This window comes from Labeo rohita, chromosome 16, assembly GCF_022985175.1.
Source record: "Labeo rohita strain BAU-BD-2019 chromosome 16, IGBB_LRoh.1.0, whole genome shotgun sequence".
Lineage (NCBI taxonomy): Eukaryota > Metazoa > Chordata > Actinopteri > Cypriniformes > Cyprinidae > Labeo > Labeo rohita.
In genome coordinates this window covers 10,984,405-11,007,144 of record NC_066884.1, presented here as the reverse complement: position 1 = coordinate 11,007,144, position 22,740 = coordinate 10,984,405, and the positions used below count along the sequence as shown (strand labels likewise).

General features: G+C 35.9%; 1 protein-coding gene across 1 annotated transcript in view; it reads right to left on the bottom strand.

The window, feature by feature from the left end:
• adgrb1a (adhesion G protein-coupled receptor B1a) overlaps nt 1-22,740 on the bottom strand; it is a 106,538-nt gene that overhangs the window by 29,687 nt on the left and 54,111 nt on the right. Inside the window, 9 exon segments of the mRNA XM_051131286.1 lie at nt 8,276-8,319; nt 8,734-8,836; nt 11,645-11,720; nt 17,551-17,694; nt 20,837-20,945; nt 21,375-21,443; nt 21,526-21,720; nt 22,055-22,161; nt 22,370-22,471. Of these exon segments, the coding sequence (XP_050987243.1) occupies nt 8,276-8,319; nt 8,734-8,836; nt 11,645-11,720; nt 17,551-17,694; nt 20,837-20,945; nt 21,375-21,443; nt 21,526-21,720; nt 22,055-22,161; nt 22,370-22,471 (949 nt within the window).

Sequence of the window (22,740 nt, the reverse complement as noted above, 5' to 3'; positions counted from 1 at the left end):
TCAGATACAGAATAATAAACAACATAAACTAAACTGGGAACACTTTACAATAAGGTTCATTTGTTAACATTAGTTAACTACATTAGCCAACTTCATTTATAATTTATTAATCTTAGTTCATGTTAATCTTAACATTTACCAATACACATTGCTGGAATCAAATGTTATATCTGTTAATATTATTTAATGTACATGAGGTAACACAAACCAACAATGAACAGTTGTATTTTTATTAACATTAACAAAGATTAATAACTACTATATTTCTCATAGTTAGTTAATGCTAGTTGTACAAATTAACTAATTGGACCTTGTTGTAAAGTCTAACACATTTACTCAATGAAGATTTTAAATGTTCTGCATTTCTGAATCAGCACTGTAATAGAAAACTGTGAATAATATTAAAATGTCACAGAACATTATAATATATGAAGAGATTACACACACTAAGTCATACACTAAAAATAAATGTCAGAAGCTGACTTTTCAAAAGACCCGAAGGAACATTAATCCACATCTTTTTTGAAGATTTTTTTTCTGTCTTATGCTCCCCATGAAACTTGCATGCACCAAAGCAGATGACAATAAAAACATATCATAAATATCATAAATACAAGTAAACCTTTAGATTACAGTTAGTGCCGCTGCCCAAAGCCACTTAATAATTAGTCCATTCCGCCTCCTACACAAATGTGAATCTCATAATCTTGATGAGGAACCCTCTTGACAGCATGATTCGGCTGTGCCTGATCTAACGCTCCAATAATTGTAACAAAGACCTCATAATGACATCAATGAAAGTGATATGAAAGTCATATCAAAACATACCCACTCCATGCACAACTGATCCTAATAGCGAGCCATCAATCATGTAGCATCCTCTTCATGCAGCTGCAACGTGGAGTCAATATACTCACACTCACACACACACAAACGCTTTTCCACACAAACCCAGGGTTACCGGCACCATTCCAAACCCACTGTGCGGTAGAGCTCTGCAGTCTGGGATACCCATAATGCACTGGGGCTTGAAGAGCACTGAGGGCCAAACAGTATAGCGCTGGAAGCACAGTGTGTTGCAGCCCCAGGGGAGGGCTCAGTGTTAACATTAGCACATAAACCTGAAACTCAATATATTATTATCCACTGCACAGACACTGCGCGTGATACGATTAAGACTTTGTGTCGACCACACAAATATAAAGACAGCGCAGCACGGCTGTGTAATTGGATCATGGGCTTGCAGTCCAGCTGTAGTGTGCATGTTTGCAGAGAACATGCCAAGTGCAGATGCATAAAAAACGCAAGCGTGTGTCATGTAAAATAATATATGTGTGTATATATATATATATATATATAAAAACCCCAATATGTATATATATATAAACACTGTGGGTGGAGTGAAAAATGATAGCAATTATAATGGTAATAGACTGTCAAAATGCAATGTTACTTTAGTATTATTGTTATTATTTTCAGATTTCATTATTAAATTTAACTGAATTAAATTTGTATTTATTTTATTTCCAGTTAGTAATTGTAGTTCTTCAGCTTTTACTAAACAGAATTTAGAAATGTTGCCTTGACATCTACCTAAATATTTTATTTCATTTCATTTCATTTCATTTCATTTTATTTTATTTTATTTTATTTTATTTTATTTTATTTTATTTTATTCTATTCTATTCTATTCTATTCTATTCTATTTTATTTTATTTTATTTTATTATTTCAGTTAACAAAAATGTTTTAACATTTTAACTTTTAATTACTTTTTATGGTAAAAGACTGCAAAAATGCTATTCAAATCTGGTAATTAGCAATGTTACTTTAGTATTGTTATAAATATTTTTTAGTAATTTTATTAAAAGTTTTGTCATTTGTTTTTGACATTTTCATTATTTTATTTTATTTTATTTTATTTTATTTAAAATATTTCTGTTTAGGTTTAGGTTTTTATTTATTTTATTTCCAGTAATATTAGTTCTTCAGCTTATACAAAGCAGAATTTAGAAATGTTGCCTTGAGATCTAACTGTTTTTATTTTATTTTATTTTATTTTATTTTATTTTTTTTTATTTCAGTTAACAAAAATGTATTAACAGTTTTAATTTAAATTATTTTTTATGGTAAAAGACCGCAAAAATGCTATAAAAATCTGTTAATTAGCAATGTTACTTTCTAGTATTATTGTTATATTTTAGTAATTGTATTATAATATTTAATTTATTTTATTTTATTTTTTAAACAGTTTTATTTAGGTTTAGGTTTTTATTTGTTTCATTTCCAGTAAGTTTAGTTCTTCAGCTTATACTAAACAGAATTTAGAAATGTTGCCTTGGCATCTAACTAAATATTACTTTTTAATTTAATTTTGTTTTATTTCAGCTTTACTTCACAACAAAAATGTTTTTAGTATTTAATTGACGATAATAACCCTTTTAATCAATAAACAGTAAGTTCCCAAACTATATGATGAAAAACTGTAATAAATATAATGTGACATTTCATGTAATATTTACAGTAAAATATTGTTAATGTAGAGTTTACAGAAGTAAAAAAAGAACAAATAATCTTATAATTACAGTGAAAAACGTACACTGACATACTTCCATGTGTGACATGTGGCTACCACAGCTGCTGATTTTTTACTGTAAATTTTACAGATTTTTTTTAACACACTAAATGCATGCAAAATGCCTTAAGTAAATCCATGAATGAGAAGGATCATGTAAGAACCAGCAAAAAAAAAAAAAAAAAAAAAAAAAAAGACTGGCTTGTATTGCCAGCGTGTGATTGAAGTGCGAGTCAACAGAAAGCCCACACTCTTTAAAGCTGTTAAGTAAAAGACAGTCGGTGACAAGGACGCCTCCTCACAGTCCAATTTCTCTCCCAAATATGAACTCATTAATCATAGCAGCTGTCCAAGATGGATTTTAATTTCGCACCGAACACACACCAGCCCCGGCTCTCCTTCGCTCAATGCAGGCAGATTACATTTCACTGTCCTCTTCCTGTCTCTCAGCCTCTCTCTTTCGCTCCCTTTATCTCACTCCTTCCTCTCTGTCACACTCCTCCTTGTCTTTCCTTTTCTTCTCATTTCTCTGTATTACAGTTTTTCATTCTTGTGTTATAATTGCTTGGTGTTATTATTACTTTTCTAAGCAATTGGATGTACATTTTTTTCTGCTTAATGTTAAAGCATGAAGAACGATTGTCCGTAGTCTAATATACAGTACTGTATATACTATTTAAAAAGACTAAAATAATAAGCACATTTATTATTGTGTTTGCATTTATTTGATCAAAAATACATAAAAATACAAAAAAAATTACAAAAATTGTAAAATATTATTACAATTTTAAATAACGGTTACCATTTAAATAAACTATAAAATGTACTTTATTCCTGTGATGCAAATCAGAATTTTTAAAGAGCCATTACTCCAGACTTCAGTGTCACATGATCTTTTAGAAATCATTCTAATATGCTAATTTGCTGCTCAAGAAACATTTCTTCTTATTATGTTGAAAATGGTTGCACTGCTTAAAGGAGGAGTCCACTTCCAGAACAACAATTTACAAATAATTTACTCACCCCCTTGTCATCCAAGATGTTCATGTCTTTCTGTCTTCAGTCGTAAAGAAATTATGGTTTTTAAGGAAAGCATTTCAGGATTTTTCTCCATATAATAGACTTCAGTGGTGCCCCCGATTTTGAGCTTCCAAAATGCAGTTTAAATGCAGCTTCAAAAGGCTCTAAATGATTAAATCTTATTTAGCGAAACGATCTGTCATTTACTTTTTAAGCACAAAAGCTTGTGAAGCACTAGCTCTGAGATGCACGCCCACGACACTACATACTACAGAATCAAGTCGAAAGCTCAAGCACGACTCACCACCTGACTTGCTGATTCTTTCCAACAGCGGAATAGATATGGTCCATTCTTGACAGCATTGAGATTCCTGCTCCGTTGGCAATGGTCGTTTGAACGTGGTCTGCCTGAGGCTTGAGAGACTTGTGTCGCCGCAGCACTCTGTCTAAGTTCATCGTCTGTGTACTTCGGCTCAAAAAGGTGGGGTATGGCGAAAAACTCCATCTCATTTTCTTCTACAACTTCAGAAACATCCGACATTGTGGTACCTTTTTGTTTGTAAACAGCGTTTGACATACTTGCACTTCATTAGTCTTTGCACGTCGCATGTGACCTTTTGACATGATTCTGTAGTACGTAGCGTTGTGGACGTGCATCCCAGAACTAATGTTACACAAACTTTTGTGCTTAAAATGTATACAAATGTTCATTTTTTGAAAAAAAAAATTACTGATCGTTTCGCTAGATAAGACCCTTCTTCCTCAGCTGGAATCATTTAGAGCCCTTTGAAGCTGCATTTAAACTGCATTTTGAAAGTTCAAAATCGGGGGCACCATTCAAGTCCATTATATGGAGAAAAATCCTGAAATGCTTTCCTTAAAAACCATAATTTCTTTACGACTGAAGACAGAAAGACATGAACGTCTTGGATGACAAGGGGGTGAGTAAATTATTTGTAAATTGAAGTTCTGGAAGTGAAGTTCTCCTTTAATATTTTCATCATTTTCACCTCCAGGATTCTTTGATAAAGACAGTTTAAGAAACACTGGCTATGCACTAAAACACACAAAGCTATGCCCTTTTAAACAATAACAACATCAGTGAGCTTTGCATACTTTCTTCATATTTTTAACAGGATTTTTCAATACTATTGTTCTCAGTCTGTTCCCCCTAGAGGCAACGGCAGAGAAGTTTATATCTTTAACATATCTATATGTATCCATCTAAATGCAAATGTTCCACCCACACTGCATTAAGTGCTATGGGCGCAAACTAGTCTTTTGCAGTTTTAAAAGACAAAAGAGAGTGCAAACAGATGGATGTGTAGGGGGTGAAAGTACAAACATGACCAGGAGGCCCATGGTTCTTTGTTAAAAGTACAACATAATTCTGGAGCTCGTCTGTCTGATTGTCTGTCTGTCTCTTTCAATAGAATCTGGCTTCAGAGATGCAGTCTCAATTTGCTTGCTCTGTCTGCAGAGGAGAAGATAAGTAGAAAAGAAGAAATAAGTTTCTGCTTATGTTTGCTAATGAAACCAAACTTATTCTCATGGTAATACATAAAGATTCTCCTATTTCAGCTCTTCTGTGTGTGTTTTGAATGTAACAATAATAATTCAGATGTAAATTCCGCAGCTGAAGCACTTCGAGCGACGCCGTCGTGATTGACCTGTTATGTGTCTCGGCACTGGTAAAGACGTAGCAATCATGTTTGTTATAACAGGCCAAGCATTCATTTATTCAGATGATTGAGATGATTATTGAGATGACAGGATGGATTTCCATTTGAATGTCAGATGCCAGTCCTTTACTCATACATTTAAACGTCTATACGTTATAGTGCATTAAATGTTGTGAGAAGCAAATGTAGCTCATAACACTTTTTTTTTAAAAATCCACATTGTTTTATACGTATTTTAAATTATGGGGGGAACCATCATTTCAGTGATGTCAAATGGTTGCACTTGGTGAGGCATGGTTGGCACTACCTGGTGCTATTTTTTTCAAAACACAACTTGGAAAATAAAATACTGATACAATGTCACACTGTGCGGCTTTTGATTGTAATGTTCAGTTGAAGGGCAGCAAGAGAAGTGATTTCTCTATCAATAAGCTTTCCTATCGATAAGAAGAGGAGAAAAGAATGGGAAGAAGCCTGTGGATGACTAAAACTTCCTGAAGACTTGCATCTTTGCTCTCTCCACTTTAGCCCTGATGTCTTTGAGGCTTTTAGTAGACCACAGCTACTGAAAGAGCTTACAAACGGCAGAAACAAGAAATGCTAGATGCCATCCTGGCAGGATGTAAACATGCTGACACTTGTCATGATGTCGCAGCCACTGAAGGAGTTTCTCAGTGCAGATTTCACCTGATATTTGGGGGTGTCGATGGTTCAGCATTTTTAAGCAGTTTAAGCCTACGCTTATATTCATCACCACCTGTAGGCTTTCAGTAGCTGTGGTCATCGGATCAGTATTTTATTTTCCAAGTTGTGGTGTGGTAAAAATAGCATCAGGTAGCGCCAGTAGCTCACCGAGTGCAACCATCTGACACCATTGAAATAGTTCAAAATATGTATAAAACGGTGTGGATTTTTTAAATAACATAATCTTTCATGGGTTATTACAATATTATTACAGTTTAAAAATAACTGTTTTCTATTTTAATATATTTTATTTTATTTATTTATTTTTTTCTGTGATGGCAAAGCTGAATTTTCAGCAGTCATTACTCCAGTTTTCAGTGTTGCATGCTCATTTGGTGATAAAAAATTGTGTTGAAAATCACATGTGCTGCTTTTTTATTTTATTTTTTGCAGAAACCATGATGCATTTTTTTTCCTCAAGATTCTCTGATGAATAGAAAGTTCAAAAGAACAGCATCTGTCTTAACTGTCATTTTGACCATTTTAATGTGTTCTTGCTAAATAAAAGTATTCATTTCAAAATGCAAACTTTGGAATGGTAGTACAACAATATTTATAAATGAACAATACCAAGACTAATACATGTTGTAAAAATGTTGTTCATTGTTGATTCATCATACCTAATGGATTAACAAACTAAGCCTTTTTGCAAAGTGATACCAAGCCAATAATGCAAAAATGCAAGATGCACTGATCATTTGCACTGATTGTTAGCTACCAACATCATGTCTAACAATTTTTTGGATAATCTGCAAGCACTCCAACTATTTATAAATGAGGTGGCCCTTGAAAGGATCTGGCAAATATTCATGAATATTCATGCACATTTGGATTTTACTAATGCTAGCTGAACCTTAAAGGAGAAGTTCACTTCCAGAACGAAAAATTACAGATAAATTACTCACCATCTTGTCATCCAAGATGTTGATGTCTTTATTTCTTCAGTCGATAAGAAATTATGTTTCTTGAAGAAAACATTTCAGGAATGTTCTCCATATAATGGACTTCAATGGTGCTACCAAGTTTGAACTTCCAAAATGCAGTTTACATGCAGCTTCAAAGGGCTCCAAACGAGAAAGAAGGGTCTTATCAAGTGAAACGATCTGTCATTTTCGAAAAAAAATTGACAATGTATATACTTTTTAACCTCAACGCGTAGTCTGTGTAATCCGGGTAAATACAGTTAGGGTAGAGCGAAAAACTCTCATCTTATTTTCTTCTTCAACGTCAAAATCGTTGTACATCATTGTTTTACCTTTTGTAAAGGCGTTTGATCTTTGTACGTTCACTTTGTAAACACTGGGTCGGTACTTTTGCAGCGATGTAGGGAGATTTTGAAGTTGGGGAAGAAAATGGATGGAAGTTTTTAAACATACCCTAACTGTATTGATCCTGAAAAATAAGTTCATGCAGAGAATAGACAAGATGAGCGTTTAAGGTTAAAAAGTATATAAATTCTCAATTTGTTTAGAAAATGACCGATCGTTTCGCTAGACAAGACCCTTCATCCTTGGCTGGGATCGGTTAGAGTCCTTTGAAGCTGCATTTAAACTGCATTTTGGAAGTTCAAACTTGGGGGCACCAGTGAAGTCCACTATATAGAGAACATGCCTGAAATGTTTTCCTCAAGAAACATAATTTCTTACTGACTGAAGAGAGAAAGACATGAACATATTGGATGACAAAGGAGTGAGTAAATTATCTGTAAATGTTTGTTCTGGAAGTGAACTCCTTTAAAAAACAACAACAACAACATAAAAACAAAAATAAAATGTCTACAGAGAAAATATCTTGCATATGCTAAAACCCTTATACAGTGTTATCCTTGCAACGTATTTCCTCTGTATTTCCTACAGAGAGTGCATGTCTGCAGCCAGAACCTTCTCGTCTCTTTCTCTCTCATCTCTGTCTAACTGCTTTCCATTGTAGCCTGCTTTGTTTCTTTTCTTCTTAAATTAGAAATGTGTTTCCCATAATTGCTGCTGATGTGTATATAGTACAGAAGGAATGTGGCATTCACCAGTGGAGTCAGTGTTGGGTCAAATGAAGATCAAGGCAGCTATCTGCAGGATTCAACATCTCCTGTCACCGCCGTTCCATCAACGTTTTAACATACTACAGCATGTTGTCTCTAACCCTTTATCAACACACCCCTCCTTAAGCCTTGGGAAATACACCTACTGCGTGACTGAAGATTCCCCGCAAAAACTCAGCAGACAGCAAAAACAGATTTAAACCAATAAATGGTTTCTCACCTGTCATTCTCATCCCAGGAAATGCAGGTTTGGTTTGTGGTACCCTGTGGAGAGAGAAAAAGGGTGAGAGGCAGGAAAGGATGTCACCTTGTGATTTTGCCTTGCAAATATGTACCGGTGATTCTTCAAATAGGGGAACTTCTGACTACCTAAAATCTTCGAATATTAAAGTTCTTCAAACCATTTTCATTTTCATTTAAAAGAGTTTTTTCATGTCCTGGAATAAATCTGATTACAGCTATCAGCTTTTAAGTGGACGTTTTCAAATGGTTTCTGATGCTGTGTGATAATAATCTTTTTTTTTCTCCTCCAAAAAGTTGGAGTCTTGGAAAAATGTAGGCAGGATGTTAATGACAGCAGTAAGAGTGACACAGTCATAGTTTGAATAATATTGGAACAAGACTGTACACATATAGCGTTTGATGCAGCATATGGGTTTAAAGGGCAGACTGACTTACATTGTAAAGGTGTGAGAACTCAATCTCTAGTGGAGTTGAGAGGGAGCTGGGAGTGGGTTTGATTGTCACAGAGATCACCTTGGAGTTCAGCACTGTGCTATTTCTGCGAAAACACAGAGAGGAATGAGAGAAAATATGAGGAGAACTGCACGAAAACAGAAGGAGGAAAAAGAGAGGAGGTCAGAGCCTCCAAAGAAGCTGCCACGTTCCCAAGTGACACATATAGTAGTACTTCATGAGAAACTTCACTTTGTGCTGTGGTAAATGTGCATGTCATTTGCTCACAGAGTATATGTGCATTCATCTATCCACACACATACACAGCAGTCTTTTTGTGCCACTTTCTGTCACCAGATATCAGTTTCAAAATCACCACATTCCAGGAAATGAGAAAAAGAGAAAAATGAGAAAGAAAACCGAAAGAACAAAAAGTGTCAATCTTTTTGTTGAACCCTAGATGTTTCAATACATTTAGACATCTTTCAATTGTTCAGAAAGGCTATAAAAGTATTACAATGCAAGAGTGTATTTTTATATTGTTTTTATGTAATATTGTAGAGTGTCCTTTTAAAAGTCGCTTTAAAGAAACAAATGAACATTTCATTTACTCACTGTCATGTCATTCCAAACCTTTATGACTGACTTTCTGTTCTGGATCACAAAAGAATTTTTCAGAAAATGTCTTAGTGTTCAAAACTATTTGGTTACCAATATAAATAATCATAACATAATCAAAATATTCTCTTTTGTATTCTGCAGAAGAAAGTCAGCTATACAGGTTTGGAGTGACATGAGTTAAGTTGCATTGCTAAGAACTTCATTTGGACAACTTTAAAGGCCATTTTTTGCATCCTTAGATTCCAAATTGTCAGAAACCACACATCAGTGTAAAGCTTATTATTATTTATTCAGCTCTCAGATGATGTATAAATCTCAGTTTTAAAAAAATGACCCTTAAGACTAATTTTGTGGTCCAGGTTCAAAAATATACAGTATCTCACAAAAGTGAGTACACCCCTCCCATTTCAAAATCACTTTAGTATATCTTCTCAAGCGACAATACTATAGAAATGAAACTTGGATATATTTTAGAGTAGTCAATGTGCTGCTTGTATAGCAGTGTATATACTGTCCCCTGAAAATAACTCAACATACAGCCATTATTGTCAAAACAGCTGGCGACAAAAGTGAATACACCCTGCGTCAACTTGCCCAAACTGTGTTCAAAGTGTCAATATTTTGCGTTAGCACTATTGTTATCTTGCACTGGCTTAATCATTCTATGCATGGAATTCACCAGAGCTGAACAGGTTGTTGCTGGGATCCTCTTCAAATCCTCTATAATGACATCATGGAGCTGCTGGATGTTAGTCACATGGTCCTTCTCCACCTTCCGCTTAAGGATACCCCATAGGTGCTCAATAGGCTTAAGGTCAGATCACCTTTACCTGCACCTTCCTCAGCAAGGCAATTGTCATCTTGGTGGTGTGTTTGGGGTCATTATCATGTTGGAAAACTGCTGTTCGGCCCAGTTTCTGAAGGGAAGGTGTCATGTTCTGCTTTAGAAATGTACAGTACTTAATGGAATCCATGTTATCCTCAATGAACCCCAGCTCCCCAGTACCAGCAGCACACATGCAGCCTCAGACCATGATGCTACCACCACCATGCTTGACTGTAGGAGAGACACAGTTTTCTTGGTATTCCCCACCAGGGCATCACCACACATGCTGGACACCATCTGAGCCAAACAAGTTCATCAAAGTCTCATCAGACCACAGAACATGGTTCCAGTAATTCATGCTCTTGGACAGGTTGTCTTTAGCAAACTGTTTGTGGGCTTTCTTGAAGAGGCTTCCTTCTCGGATGACGCCAATGCAAACTGACTTGTTGCAGTGTGCAGCATATGGTCTGAGCACTGACAAGCTGATCTTCTACTTCTGCAAGGTTCTGCACCTGACTCACAGAACGAGCACTCAACTTCGTTGATCAACCCCTGCGAGGCCTATTGCCTTGAATGAAACCCGTCTTGGAAAATCTCTGTATGACCCTGGCCACAGTACTGTAACTTAGTTTCAGGTTTTTACTGAACCTATTATAGACTAGGCCATCTTTGTGGAGAGCAACAATTCTAATTCTCAAATCTTCAGAGAGTTCTTTGCCATGAAGTGCCTTGTTGAACATCCAGTGGTCAGTATAAGAGAACTGTACTCAAAGCACCAAATTTTAACTTCTCTAATACAACATACACAACTTTGTACGGTCCTGTCAAGCAGACAAAAACATGAACATGGTGAATAGGACATGTGGCTTTGCATGGTTAAATCACTTAAGGTGTACTCACTTTTGTTGCCAGCTATTTTGACAATAATGTTGAGTTATTTTCAGGAGACAGTAAATATACACTGCTATACCAGCTGCCCATTGACTACTCTAAAATATATAATAAGTTTCATTTCTATAGTATTGTTCCCTAAGAAGATATACTAAAAACATTGCTGAAATGTGAGGGGTGTACTCACTTTTGTGAGATACTGTAAAAACATAATCATAAAAACGCACAAGTATACACAATACATACTTTGCCTTGTAATAGTATTATTATATGAAGATAACAGGCATACACATGTAGCTCCTATCTGCTTGCATGGGGAATAAAACAAATATATAAATAAAATAAAACAAAATATAACATTTGACAATAATGGTATGAAAACTATCACTACTTTAGCTCAAATAATACTAAAACTTGAAAGTGTTGCAGCCTAAGCATCTAGCCATCTAGTATCCATAAACATGATCAAAAAGGCAAGTAGTCTTTCTTTAAAACCAGGAAAACAGCAACAAAGAGAGAATCCAATTTGAAACGCACAAAGTTAAAGTAAAAATTAAAATAAAGGCAAGGTCTCACCTTTGTAGAGAGAGAATACTGCCCAAGTTTCTGTACAGCACGATTCCAGTCACAAAGGCTGAGGCGTCATCTTCATCTATGACACAAACACACATATGCGTATAAATACAGTATCACCTCAGTTCCTGTTAAATAGAAAGTCATAAAGCAAAGCGATGAGGAAAAGAAATGCTATAAGAGGTCATTGAGATACAGACTTGATTGGTGTGTAATCAAACTCTTTATTTAGAGCACTGCAATGTAACTGAAGGTGAGATTGCAGGTTGCTCTCTCTCCTCCTCTTTCTCGCTCTTTTTCCCTGCAGCTTCTCACCTCTGAGTTGGGCAACATGACTAATCACTTAACATATGCATGCATAAACCTTCATTACACACACAGAAACAGAGTTTGTTCCAAGAGATTTCCTTTTTTTATGCACACACACAGGTTTACATGTTTGATAAGGACATTCCATATAATGGTTTTTTATACTGTATAATGGTATTTTCTATCCCCGTATCCCTCACACAAAACTTTCTGCTAATATATATTTTCAAAATAATGAATTATGTATGATTTATAAGCTTGTTTAATCACGTGGACCAAAAAAAAATTCTTCACAAGATCAAAATGTACTGTTTAACTATCGCTAAACAAAAAAACAAACAAACCAAAAAAAAAAAAAAAAAAAAACAGCTGTGGATCATTCAGGTAACAACACAGTATTAAGAATCAAGTGTATGTAAACTTTTAAACAGGGTCATTTTTATAAATTCAACTATTATTTTTCTCTTGTGGACTATATGTACATCTTTTATGTGAAATATCTTTTTTCAGGTCATTTCTAAACAAAAAATAACATGCATTTTGTATGATCCCTCTTATTTTTGTAATATAATTAACATTTTGCAGGTTCTGCAAGGTGTATGTACACTTTATATATATATATATATATATATATATATATATATATATATATATATATATATTTACACATACTGAAAACTCAGCTTTGCAATCACAGGGATATATTATATTTTAAAACAAATTAAAATAGAAAACACTTGTTTTAAATTGTAATAATATTTAACAATATTACTGTTTTACTATATTTTTGATCACATAAATGCAGGTTTGGTAAGCATATAAAGCCTTGTTCAGACTGTCAGTCGAAAAACTATTTTTGTTCACATCTGATTGGAGTCCAATCATATTTAACAAGTCTGAATGACCAAGAGGCATTTCAAAGATGGCCGCCGAGTGAAATGACTTGCCTTAAAGGGACTTTGGTATACACAGATACACATAATTGGCCTGTTGGTTTGAAATGACAGGGTGATATTTCTTGTGCTAATGAAGAGAGTAACGCAGTTGAAAAGGCGTGAGTAAGGGGAAAGGGCAGCGGTCCAGCCTCTGTCACACTCACACTGCATCACTGTCAGAGAATAGCACCCAGCAGTACCTCCTGAAACAATGCACACACACACATACACAGAAAGTCCATCTGGTCTTCAAGCTACACTGCTCTAAATCATGCCAAAACATGTGGCAGACTGGCATGCGCTGTTAGGGAGAGGAAGAGTGCGAGTCTGTAGGGGGGTGCCAGGCGGCGGGCAGAGGCCACAGCTCCAGGGCTGCAGCTGAGGTCCCATGGGCCAGAACACAGACTGATGGAGGGGGACGGTGGGCTGGGGGCGTGACAGTCTCAGGCTCCCTCAGGGTAAGTGGGTTTCTGCTTGCCCACCCCTCTTCCCCTCCTACTAATATGCCAAAGCCACAATAATGCAAACAGATGAGACCCGAGAGGGCATTTATGGACAACACAAGGTACTAGGGGAATGTTCATTGTTTAAAAAACAATTAAACAACTATTACTCACCCTCATGTCGTTTAAAACCCGTAAGACCTTCTTTCTTTTTCAGAACACAAATTAAGATATTTTTCATTAAATTCGACAGCTTTCTGACTCTGCATAGACAGCAAAGCAACTGACACGTTCAAAGGTCCAGAAAGGTAGTAATGACATCGTTAAAATAGTCCAAGTGACATCAGTGGTTTAACCTTTAACAAAAATACTTTTGTGTGCACAAATAAAACTAAATGACTTTATTCAACAATTTATTTAATCTTAATGTGTGTTCCAAAGATGAATGAAAGTCTTACAGGTTCGGAACGACATGAGGGTGAGCAATTAATGGCAGAATTTTCATTTTTGGGTGAACTATCCCTTTAATATTTCAAGTCCACACACTGTAAAAAAATTTAACTATTAATTTTCCAGTTTATGGGGCCTTTAAGTTGTAAATACAAAGAAATTAGACCAACATAACTCTCCAAATGTTGTTCTGACTTGTCAAAAACAGTTACAATAACTAGTTAGGAGTTAAGAGAACTAAAATATGAATATATGTGTCCCTGGACCACAAAGTCAGTCATAGGAAGCATGGGTGTTTTTGTTTTTCTTTTATGCCAAAAATCATTACGATATTAAGTAAAGAACACATTCCATGAAGATATTTTGTAAATTTCCTACCGTAAATATATCAAAACGTAATTTTTGATCAGTAATGTGCATTGCTAAGAACTTCATTTGGACAACTTTAAAGGTGATTTTCTCACTAATAAATGCCTTCTGAAGCGAATCGATGTGAAAAACTATTCATATTTAAAACTATAAACCATAATCTCTAGCTTCCACTAACTGTCATATGCATGTCAACGAGAGAGTGGCGTTCCAGCAGATGGCACAGGATGTAGGTGTAGCGTAAACTCCGGTAAGCAGAGACGAATGCGGAAGTGCAGAGGAGAGAGCAAAACGAAACACTGGAAATTAGAAAACAAGTAAAAAACAGGGATTTGCCAAAAAAAAAAAATAATAAAAAAATGTTGGAGGATTTCTCCATTTTCTCACCAGAGCTTACACTACACGCAAGTCCTATGCTTCACTTCAGAAGGCCTTTATTAACCCTCCAGGAGACATGTGGAGATCTTTTTATGGTGGATGGATACAATTTATTGGACTACAAAATCTCAACACCCATTTAATGCCATTATAAAGCTTGGAAGAGTAAGAACATTTTTTATTATAACTCCATTTGTATTCATCTGAAAGAAGAAAGTCATATACACCTAGGATGGCTTGAGGGTGAGTAAATCATGGGGTAATTTCCATTTTTGTGAGAACTACACCTTTACCCTGATTAAACAGATTCAAGGTTGAATCGTTAACTATAAGATACATGTAGAAAGTAAATAAGGTGAGTTTTGAGCTCATGCCGACTTTAATATTCGTGTTTTGTTTGAGAATGAATCATTCCCTGACTTGTATTTTTGTTTCAAGAGCAGATCCTCTGTAAGAATTAAAGTGTTTCGTTCTGTGACAATGTGTTTCATTGGATTCAGTCTGTCAAATTCCTCTCTCACTCGCTTCTAAAGCATCTTTAATATAAAAGCTCATCTCAGCATGTCCAAATCTTGACGACCTGTCAATCCAGCTCTGGTAGCATGGCAACAGATCTCCCAATGGGAAAGGGAATTAAACCTAATTGCGCCTGATTGGCTCCTGCCGACTCCTGATTAAGTAGCAACTCCTCTATTAGCATAGTCGCGGGGAAAGAAGCATCTTAAATGGCCTGTAACGTCGGACATGGCAGAGATTGAACAGCCTACAATAATCTGCTCTCTAACCAAGGAGATAAAATCTGTCAAGCAAACAAAGATTTGTTACGGATAAAAATTTCAATTGTTTTATTAGGGGAAAAAAAAAATGGACCAGAGGGGGCATTAATTATTCAGAGAGAAAAAAAGGAATGGAATTTACTGTGTAATGTCATAGAATGTCACAGAATTAGGAAAATCTGAAATAACAAATCATAAGTAAGAATGTAAAATCAATCTAATTCTAATTGTGATTTGAACATCTGCTTGAACATCGGCCACATTTAAACCTGTGCTTCCCATATGAGCACCACAGCACAATGTGTCTAAAGCATGTGTACTTACCACTAGACCTCTGTGTTAACAAATATACAGGTGCATCTCAAAAAATTAGAATATCATGAAACAGTTCTTTTTTTTTGGTAACTTATTTCAAAAACTGAAACTTTAATATATTCTAGATTCATTGCATGTAAAGTGAAACATTTTAAAGTTTTTTGTTTTTCATTTTGATGATTAGAGCTTACAGCTCATGAAAGTCAAAAATCCAGTATCTCAAAATATTAGAATATTTCCTGAGATCAATCAAAAAACAGATTCACAAAAAGCAGATACAAGTTCTTTATAGTATGTTCATTTATGCATTCTATACTTGGTCGGCAGCACAAATTACAGCAAATTACTTGCTCCTAGCACGAATTACAGCATCAGTGTGGTGTGGCATGGAAGCGATCAGCCTGTGGCACTGCTGAGGCACTACTGAACCTTCAACTCATCTGAATAACATTGGATTGACTGTATCTCATCTTTCCCTTGAAAATATCCCATAGATTCTCAGTGGGGGTCAGGTCACGCTTGTTGGCTGGCCAATCAAGCACAGTAATATCATGGTCAGCAAACCACTTGGAAATGGTTTTGGCACTGTGCGCAGGTGCTAAATCCTGCTGGAAAAGGAAATCAGCATCTCTATAAAGCTTGTCAGCAGATGGAAGCATAAAGTGCTACAAAATCTCCTGGTAGATGGCTGCATTGACTTTGGACTTAATAAAACACAGTGGACCAACACCAGCAGATGTCAAAACACCCCAAATCATCACTGAATTCAGAAACTTCACATTGGACTTCAAGCAGCTTGGATTCTGTGCCTCTCCAGTCTTCCTCCAGACTCTGGGACCATGATTTCAACATGAAATGAAAAATTTACTTTTATCTGAAAAGAGGACTTCGGACCACTTAGCACCAGTCCAGTTCATTTTCTTCTTAGCCCAGGTAAGAAGCTTCTGACATTGTTTCTGTTTCAGAAGTGGCTTGGTAACCCTTTTCCTGAAGACGTTTGAGCATGGTGACTCTTGATGCGCTAACTCCAGCTTCATTCTATTCCTTGTGAAGCTCTCCCAAGTGTTTGCTTGCGGTCATCTCTGTTGCATATGCACCGTTTCCTACCCAATTTCTTCCTTCCAGTCAACTTTGCATTTAATATGCTTTGATACAGCACTCTGTAAACAGCCACCTCTTTCAGTAATGACCTTCTGAGACTTACCCTCTTTATGGAGGGTGTCAAAGATTGTCTTCTGGACCATTGCCAAGTCAGCAGTCTTCCCCATTATTGTGGTTTCAAAGAACAAGAGATACCCGGAATTTATACTGTAGAGATCGACATTTAATGAAACTGAAATGTAAATATTCTAATATTTTGAGGTACTGGATTTTTTACTTTCATGAGCTGTAAGCTCTAATCATCAAAATTAAAACAAAAAACTTTTAAAATGTTTCACTTTACATGTAATGAATCTAGAATATATGAAAGTTTCAGTTTTTGAAATAAGTTACAAACAAAAAACTTTTTTACTATATTATAATTTTTTGAGATGCACCTGTATATGTGACCCTGAATAAATATGCAATTGATGTATGGTTTGTTATGATATGACAATATTTGTCCGAGATACAGCTATTCAAAATCTGGAATATGAGGGTGCAAAAAAATCGAAATATTGGGAAAAATACCTTTAAAGCTGTCCAAATGAAGTTCTTAGCAAAGTATATTACTAATCAAAAATTAAGTTTTCATAATAGGAAATTTACAAAATATCTTCATGGAACATCACCTTTACTTAATATCCTACTCATTTTTGTCATAAAAGAAAAATTGATCATTTTGACCCATACAATGTATTTTTGGCTATATAATATACCCATGCTACTTAAGACTGGTTTTGTGGTCCAGGGTCACATATGTGTGCAGATGTGTGAGACTGTATGTTTCTTACCTGGTTTTCCAGTGACTAGAATGTTTTTAGCCACTCTGACTTTGTCTTCAGAGTTGCGAGCCCAGTCCACCATCCCCCTCCACCCCTTCATGGGGAAAGTGATATCTGCATTTCCTGCGACAGGCCGCTTGTGAATACTCAACACTGGAGAGAGAATCCAGAGGGAACGGTAAGATCCATGGCAACACCAATATCCTGACTCACTGCACAGCGATCACATCTCAACTAGAGAAAGTGTCATGCTGTCAGACGACTCCCCCATACAAACTCTCTCAGCTCAAACACTTTCATTCTCCTATGATCTCAGCCTTCTGCTGCCAGCCATATTCTCTCTACCGCTTAACAACGACAGCATTTTAATTACAGAAAGAACTTCCAAAACTTGTAAAAGACCCATTTTTATTTATGAAACTCGAAAAATAAATCTGTGTAAATCTTTCATAAAGCCATTTGTACTTTTCAAATGATGTAATGGAACGATTTACATACCAATGGTTTTACTTATGATTTATACAGATATTTGCACTGCTTGTGTTTCAAGACTTTCAAACTAACCAAGTAACCAACTAATTAATCTCAGCCTCAGAACTTGTGTTTACAAGATACAGGGCTGATATGACATGTTAGACATAGTGTTTTTCTTCTTCTAACTAAATACAGTAACTGAGTTTTTTTTATTTTTTATTTTTTTGACTGACGGCAAAGACATATTTCAGCAGCACCACACGCATATGTGTGAAGAAATTGTTGAATAAAGTAGTTATTTTGGTTTACCTGGCACACAAAAGGTTTTTTTGTAATTTCATAAAATTAAGGTTGAACCACTGTCACATGGACTAGTTTAATGATGTCCTTACTACCTTTCTGGGCCTTGAACGTGGTAGTTGCATTGCTGTCTATGCAGGGTCAGAAAGCTCTCAGATTTCATCAAAAATATCTTAATTTGTGTTCTAAAGATGAGCAAAGGTCTTATGGGTTTGGAACGACATGAGGGTGATTAATTAATGACAGAATTTTCATTTTTGGGTGAACTAATACTTTATATTACTTGGTGAAAAGAATGAAATTGGCAGACCAGATTTGATCAAAGTGTCTGTGTGTTAATTGTTCCTAATAGTGCCACCCAATCCTAATAGTGTTCTTGTGTTCATGTTTTTGTGTATTATTTTCCATCTGTTGATGAATGTGTGCTGTTACATATGCATACAGTTGAGGTCAAAAGTATATATACACCTTGCAGAATCTGCAAAATATTCATTATTTTACCAAAATAAGAGGGAGCATACAAAAATGCATGTTTTTTTATTTTTTTATTTAGTACTGATCTCAATAAGATATTTCACATAAAAGATGTCTACATATAGTCCACAAGAGAAAATAATAGTTACATTTATTAAAATGACCTTGTTTAAAAGAATACATATGCTTGATACTTAATACTGTTGTTATCTGAATGAACCACAGCTGTGTTGTTTTGTTTAGTGATAGTTGTTCATGAGTACCTTGTTTGTCTTAAACAGTTAAACTGCCTGCTGTTCAACAAAAAAATCCTTCAATTCCTACAATTTTTTTTGTTTGTTTTTTTCAGCATATTTGTTTATCTGAACCTTTTCTAACAATGACTGTATGATTTTGAAGCCAATCCTATCACACTGAGGACAACTGAGGGACTCATATGCAACTATTACAGAAGTTTCAAACACTCACTGATGCTTGAGAAGGAAACACAATGCATTAAGTGCCAGGGGGTGAAAACTTTTGAACAGAATAAAGATGCATACATTTGACTTATTTTTCCTAAATATATATATTTTTTCATTTAGTTCTACCCTTCAGAACCTACAGAAGATTCTTACATGTTTCCCAGAAGACAAAATATGTTAAATTTACCTTGATCCTCAAATTCAAAAGTTTTCACCCCCCTGGCTCTTTATGCATTGTTTCCTTTTGACGGATCAGTGAGCGTTTGAACCTTCTGTAATAGTTGCATATGAGTCCCTCAGTTCTCCTCGGTGTGAAAAGATGGATCTCAAAATCATACAGTCATTGTTGAAAAGGGTTCAAATACACAAACATGCTGAAAAACCAAAGAATTTGTGGGACCTGAAGGATTTTTATGAAGAACAGCAGGCAGTTTAACTGTTCAGGATGTTCACACAATGGACTCATGAACTATTACTAAACAAAAAAACAGCGGTGGATCATTCAGGTGACAACAGTATTAAGAATCAAGCGTATGTAAACTTTTGAACGTGGTCATTTTTATAAATTCAACTAGTATTTTTTCTTGTAGACTATATGTAAACATCTTTTATGTGAAATGTCTTATCCAGGCCAGAACTAAATAAAAAATAACATGCAATTTGTATGATCCCTCTTATTTTGGTAAAATAATGAACATTTTGCAGATTCTGAAAGGTTTATGTAAACTTTTGACCTCAACTCTATATCTGCATCTTATAGCTTTGTGTGGGACTGATAGGTCATTGCTGTAGGACAGGTGTTGTCACTTTGGGAAAATCTGAGCTCATGGGCTGCTCAGTGATTCAGAGGTAAACAGAACCTTTCACATCCCACTTTTAAACTCTGACAGCTGCAGCCCACCACGTATGACCATGAAGGTTCATCTCCCCGCTGTTTTTGCGAACCTGGGTGCTGAGTAAAGCATAGTCCTTTTTGTGCAGGAGAGATGTGCGTGGTTTAGGGTGTAATTCCGAAGCTATAGAAATGGTGAGCTATACATATTTGGAAATGTGTGTGAGCAGCATATTACAGACACACTCCTTCATAGCTCAGGGACTGCTCAGGATTTTCAAAGGGATATTGTGTAGTGCCTTTTTGACAAGTGTGAAAATGTTCTAAGGTGTGTGTGAGTAATAGTGTGGGGGGTGATTGCAACTGGTTATCGCTTTCAGCACCATCAAAAGCCTGTATTAATTAATTTATTTGTTGAATTTGTGAAGTTGTAATTAAAAGCACAAACATAAAAAGATGACAGACATTTAAAACTACGAAAAAAGGTCATAGGTAATCACCCACGAAGATTTATATACATCACCACACCCTGAATGATTAAAAATGCCTTTTAAAAGACCTTTCCACATTACTGAACACCATTCATCAGATAGTTAATTACTTCTCAATGCAGTTTTTTGCTTCATGTTCTCCAGTTCTTTTTTGGGTTTGTGGTTTTAACTTCTAGGCTGCTTATCCAAACATACAACCACTTAAGTACATGACCATTATTGCAGGGGTGTAAACAAGCTAAATGTCAGTGGAAACTGACCGAGATTGTCGGTGACCTCATAAGTATCCTGGAAGTCCTTCATGCGGAGACTTATGACGTCCACAAAGTCCTCCACTAGACGAAAAAGCTCCTTAACATTGGGCCCAAGCTGCCAGAAAGAAAAACATGTTAAAATGTTTGTTAGTTCTTCTTTCAATATGTTATTCTGTAAGTGCATTTTAAATTCTCTTATAATAATAAATATTATATTTTTCTAAAAACAACTGCTGCACAAGCTTAATGAGACCCTTCCTTCAGAATGTAAACTGAAGCTTGCATTAAGACATAAATGGTAAACTAACTAATGATCTAACTAAACAGCAGGAGACAAACCGCTGAAAGAAAGATGTGCAGCGAAGAGAAGAGAATTAGCCAATTAATCACCTTTAACTTGTATAATTGCTAAATGAAAGACTGAGAAGATGCCAACATTAAAAAAGGGAATGAGAGAATGATGAAGGAGTGAAGGCAAGAATGAATGTGTGAATGAATGAACGACAGAGATGTGGAGAGAGAGAAAAAGTGAAGGCTGGTTTACCAGTTGTGCTTCCTCCCACCTGTCCCTGTTTTCCTCCATCAGTAAGTTACTCACAGACTGCACAAAATTCTGTGAACAAAACCACATGACAGAAACATTCAGGGCCAAAACTGTCTTTTATTTAGAACTAAGCAAATAATGTTTTACTAACCCTCATATCTGCATTACTGGGGCTGTAGTAGGATCTCCTAAATATCTCTGTCATGTTTTTCAGTACATCTATGATAGCCAGAAGATCTCCGCTGTAGCTTGTTCCATCACTAGACGTCACTCTCAGCTTGGTCATGACTTCAGAGACCCCGTCTCCTACAAGCCCTCGTTGAGCCTTGGACAGGTGATCTCTGGTCTGGAGGAGGTAAAAAAACAACCTTAGCTTTGCAGACACCATCTTGGTTTTAAACTATCCACCTTTTTCTTCCAGTGAAAGTGGGCTCAGCCATTTATAAATTTTATGGGTGTGGATTCCAGTCTCGTCCACGTCCAACTATTTTTAGCTGTACAATGCATTATCATAATTATGAGCACACTGGTTTATAGTGCAAACAGTTTAACCATTTACTGCACATTATTATTCTTTTTGTTATTTCCCTATAGCTGATAATGAACCGGAAGTCTCATCCATAGGCTTACTTCCGCGTTGAGGAAAAAGATGGCTAAACCTTAGTTTGGACATCACCTACCAGTGTTTGGATACTTCGGTAATCATTTGAGACGCATTTCATGTACGTTGGGTTTTCCCAGTACGCAATGCCCTCATCATCCAACGAACATCGCCGAAGAATTAATCCTGCATCACAGAAATGGGTCAGCATTAGCAGATTTTAAACAAGGATTGGTTAAAAACTGTATACTGCATTTTATCTGGTTGGTTTTCTTATTTAAACCAAGCTTTTGGAGCTGTCCATGGTGCTGAAAATGTCTCCTATAGCTTTGAGGGCGATGACTGTTTAGGAAGTTATTCCGGTGTGTTCGTGTTTGCATGAGTCACGTCTTACCTACAGCATTCGGAGGGCAGCGGACAGCTGCAGTGTCCCCTGCAGGAGTTTTCTTCCACACAACATTAGAGAAATTCTCCTCGTCACAGATCTCATGCGGCTCTGCATAAAACCAAAGTCAAAAAACACAAAAACCTGAACAAACCCTACAAAATGTGAACAAAGCAACAAGTAAGCTACAGAACTACAAAATAATTCTTCTTACGTCTATAAATAGTAGAGAATACGAGTGGGCGATATGACCAAAATGAGTAATTGTATTTAACAATAACTGTGTATATCAAAAGTAGCACGGGAATATATTTATAGCAACAGCCAATAATACAACGTATGGGTCAAAATGATCAATTTTTCTTTTATTCCAAAAATCA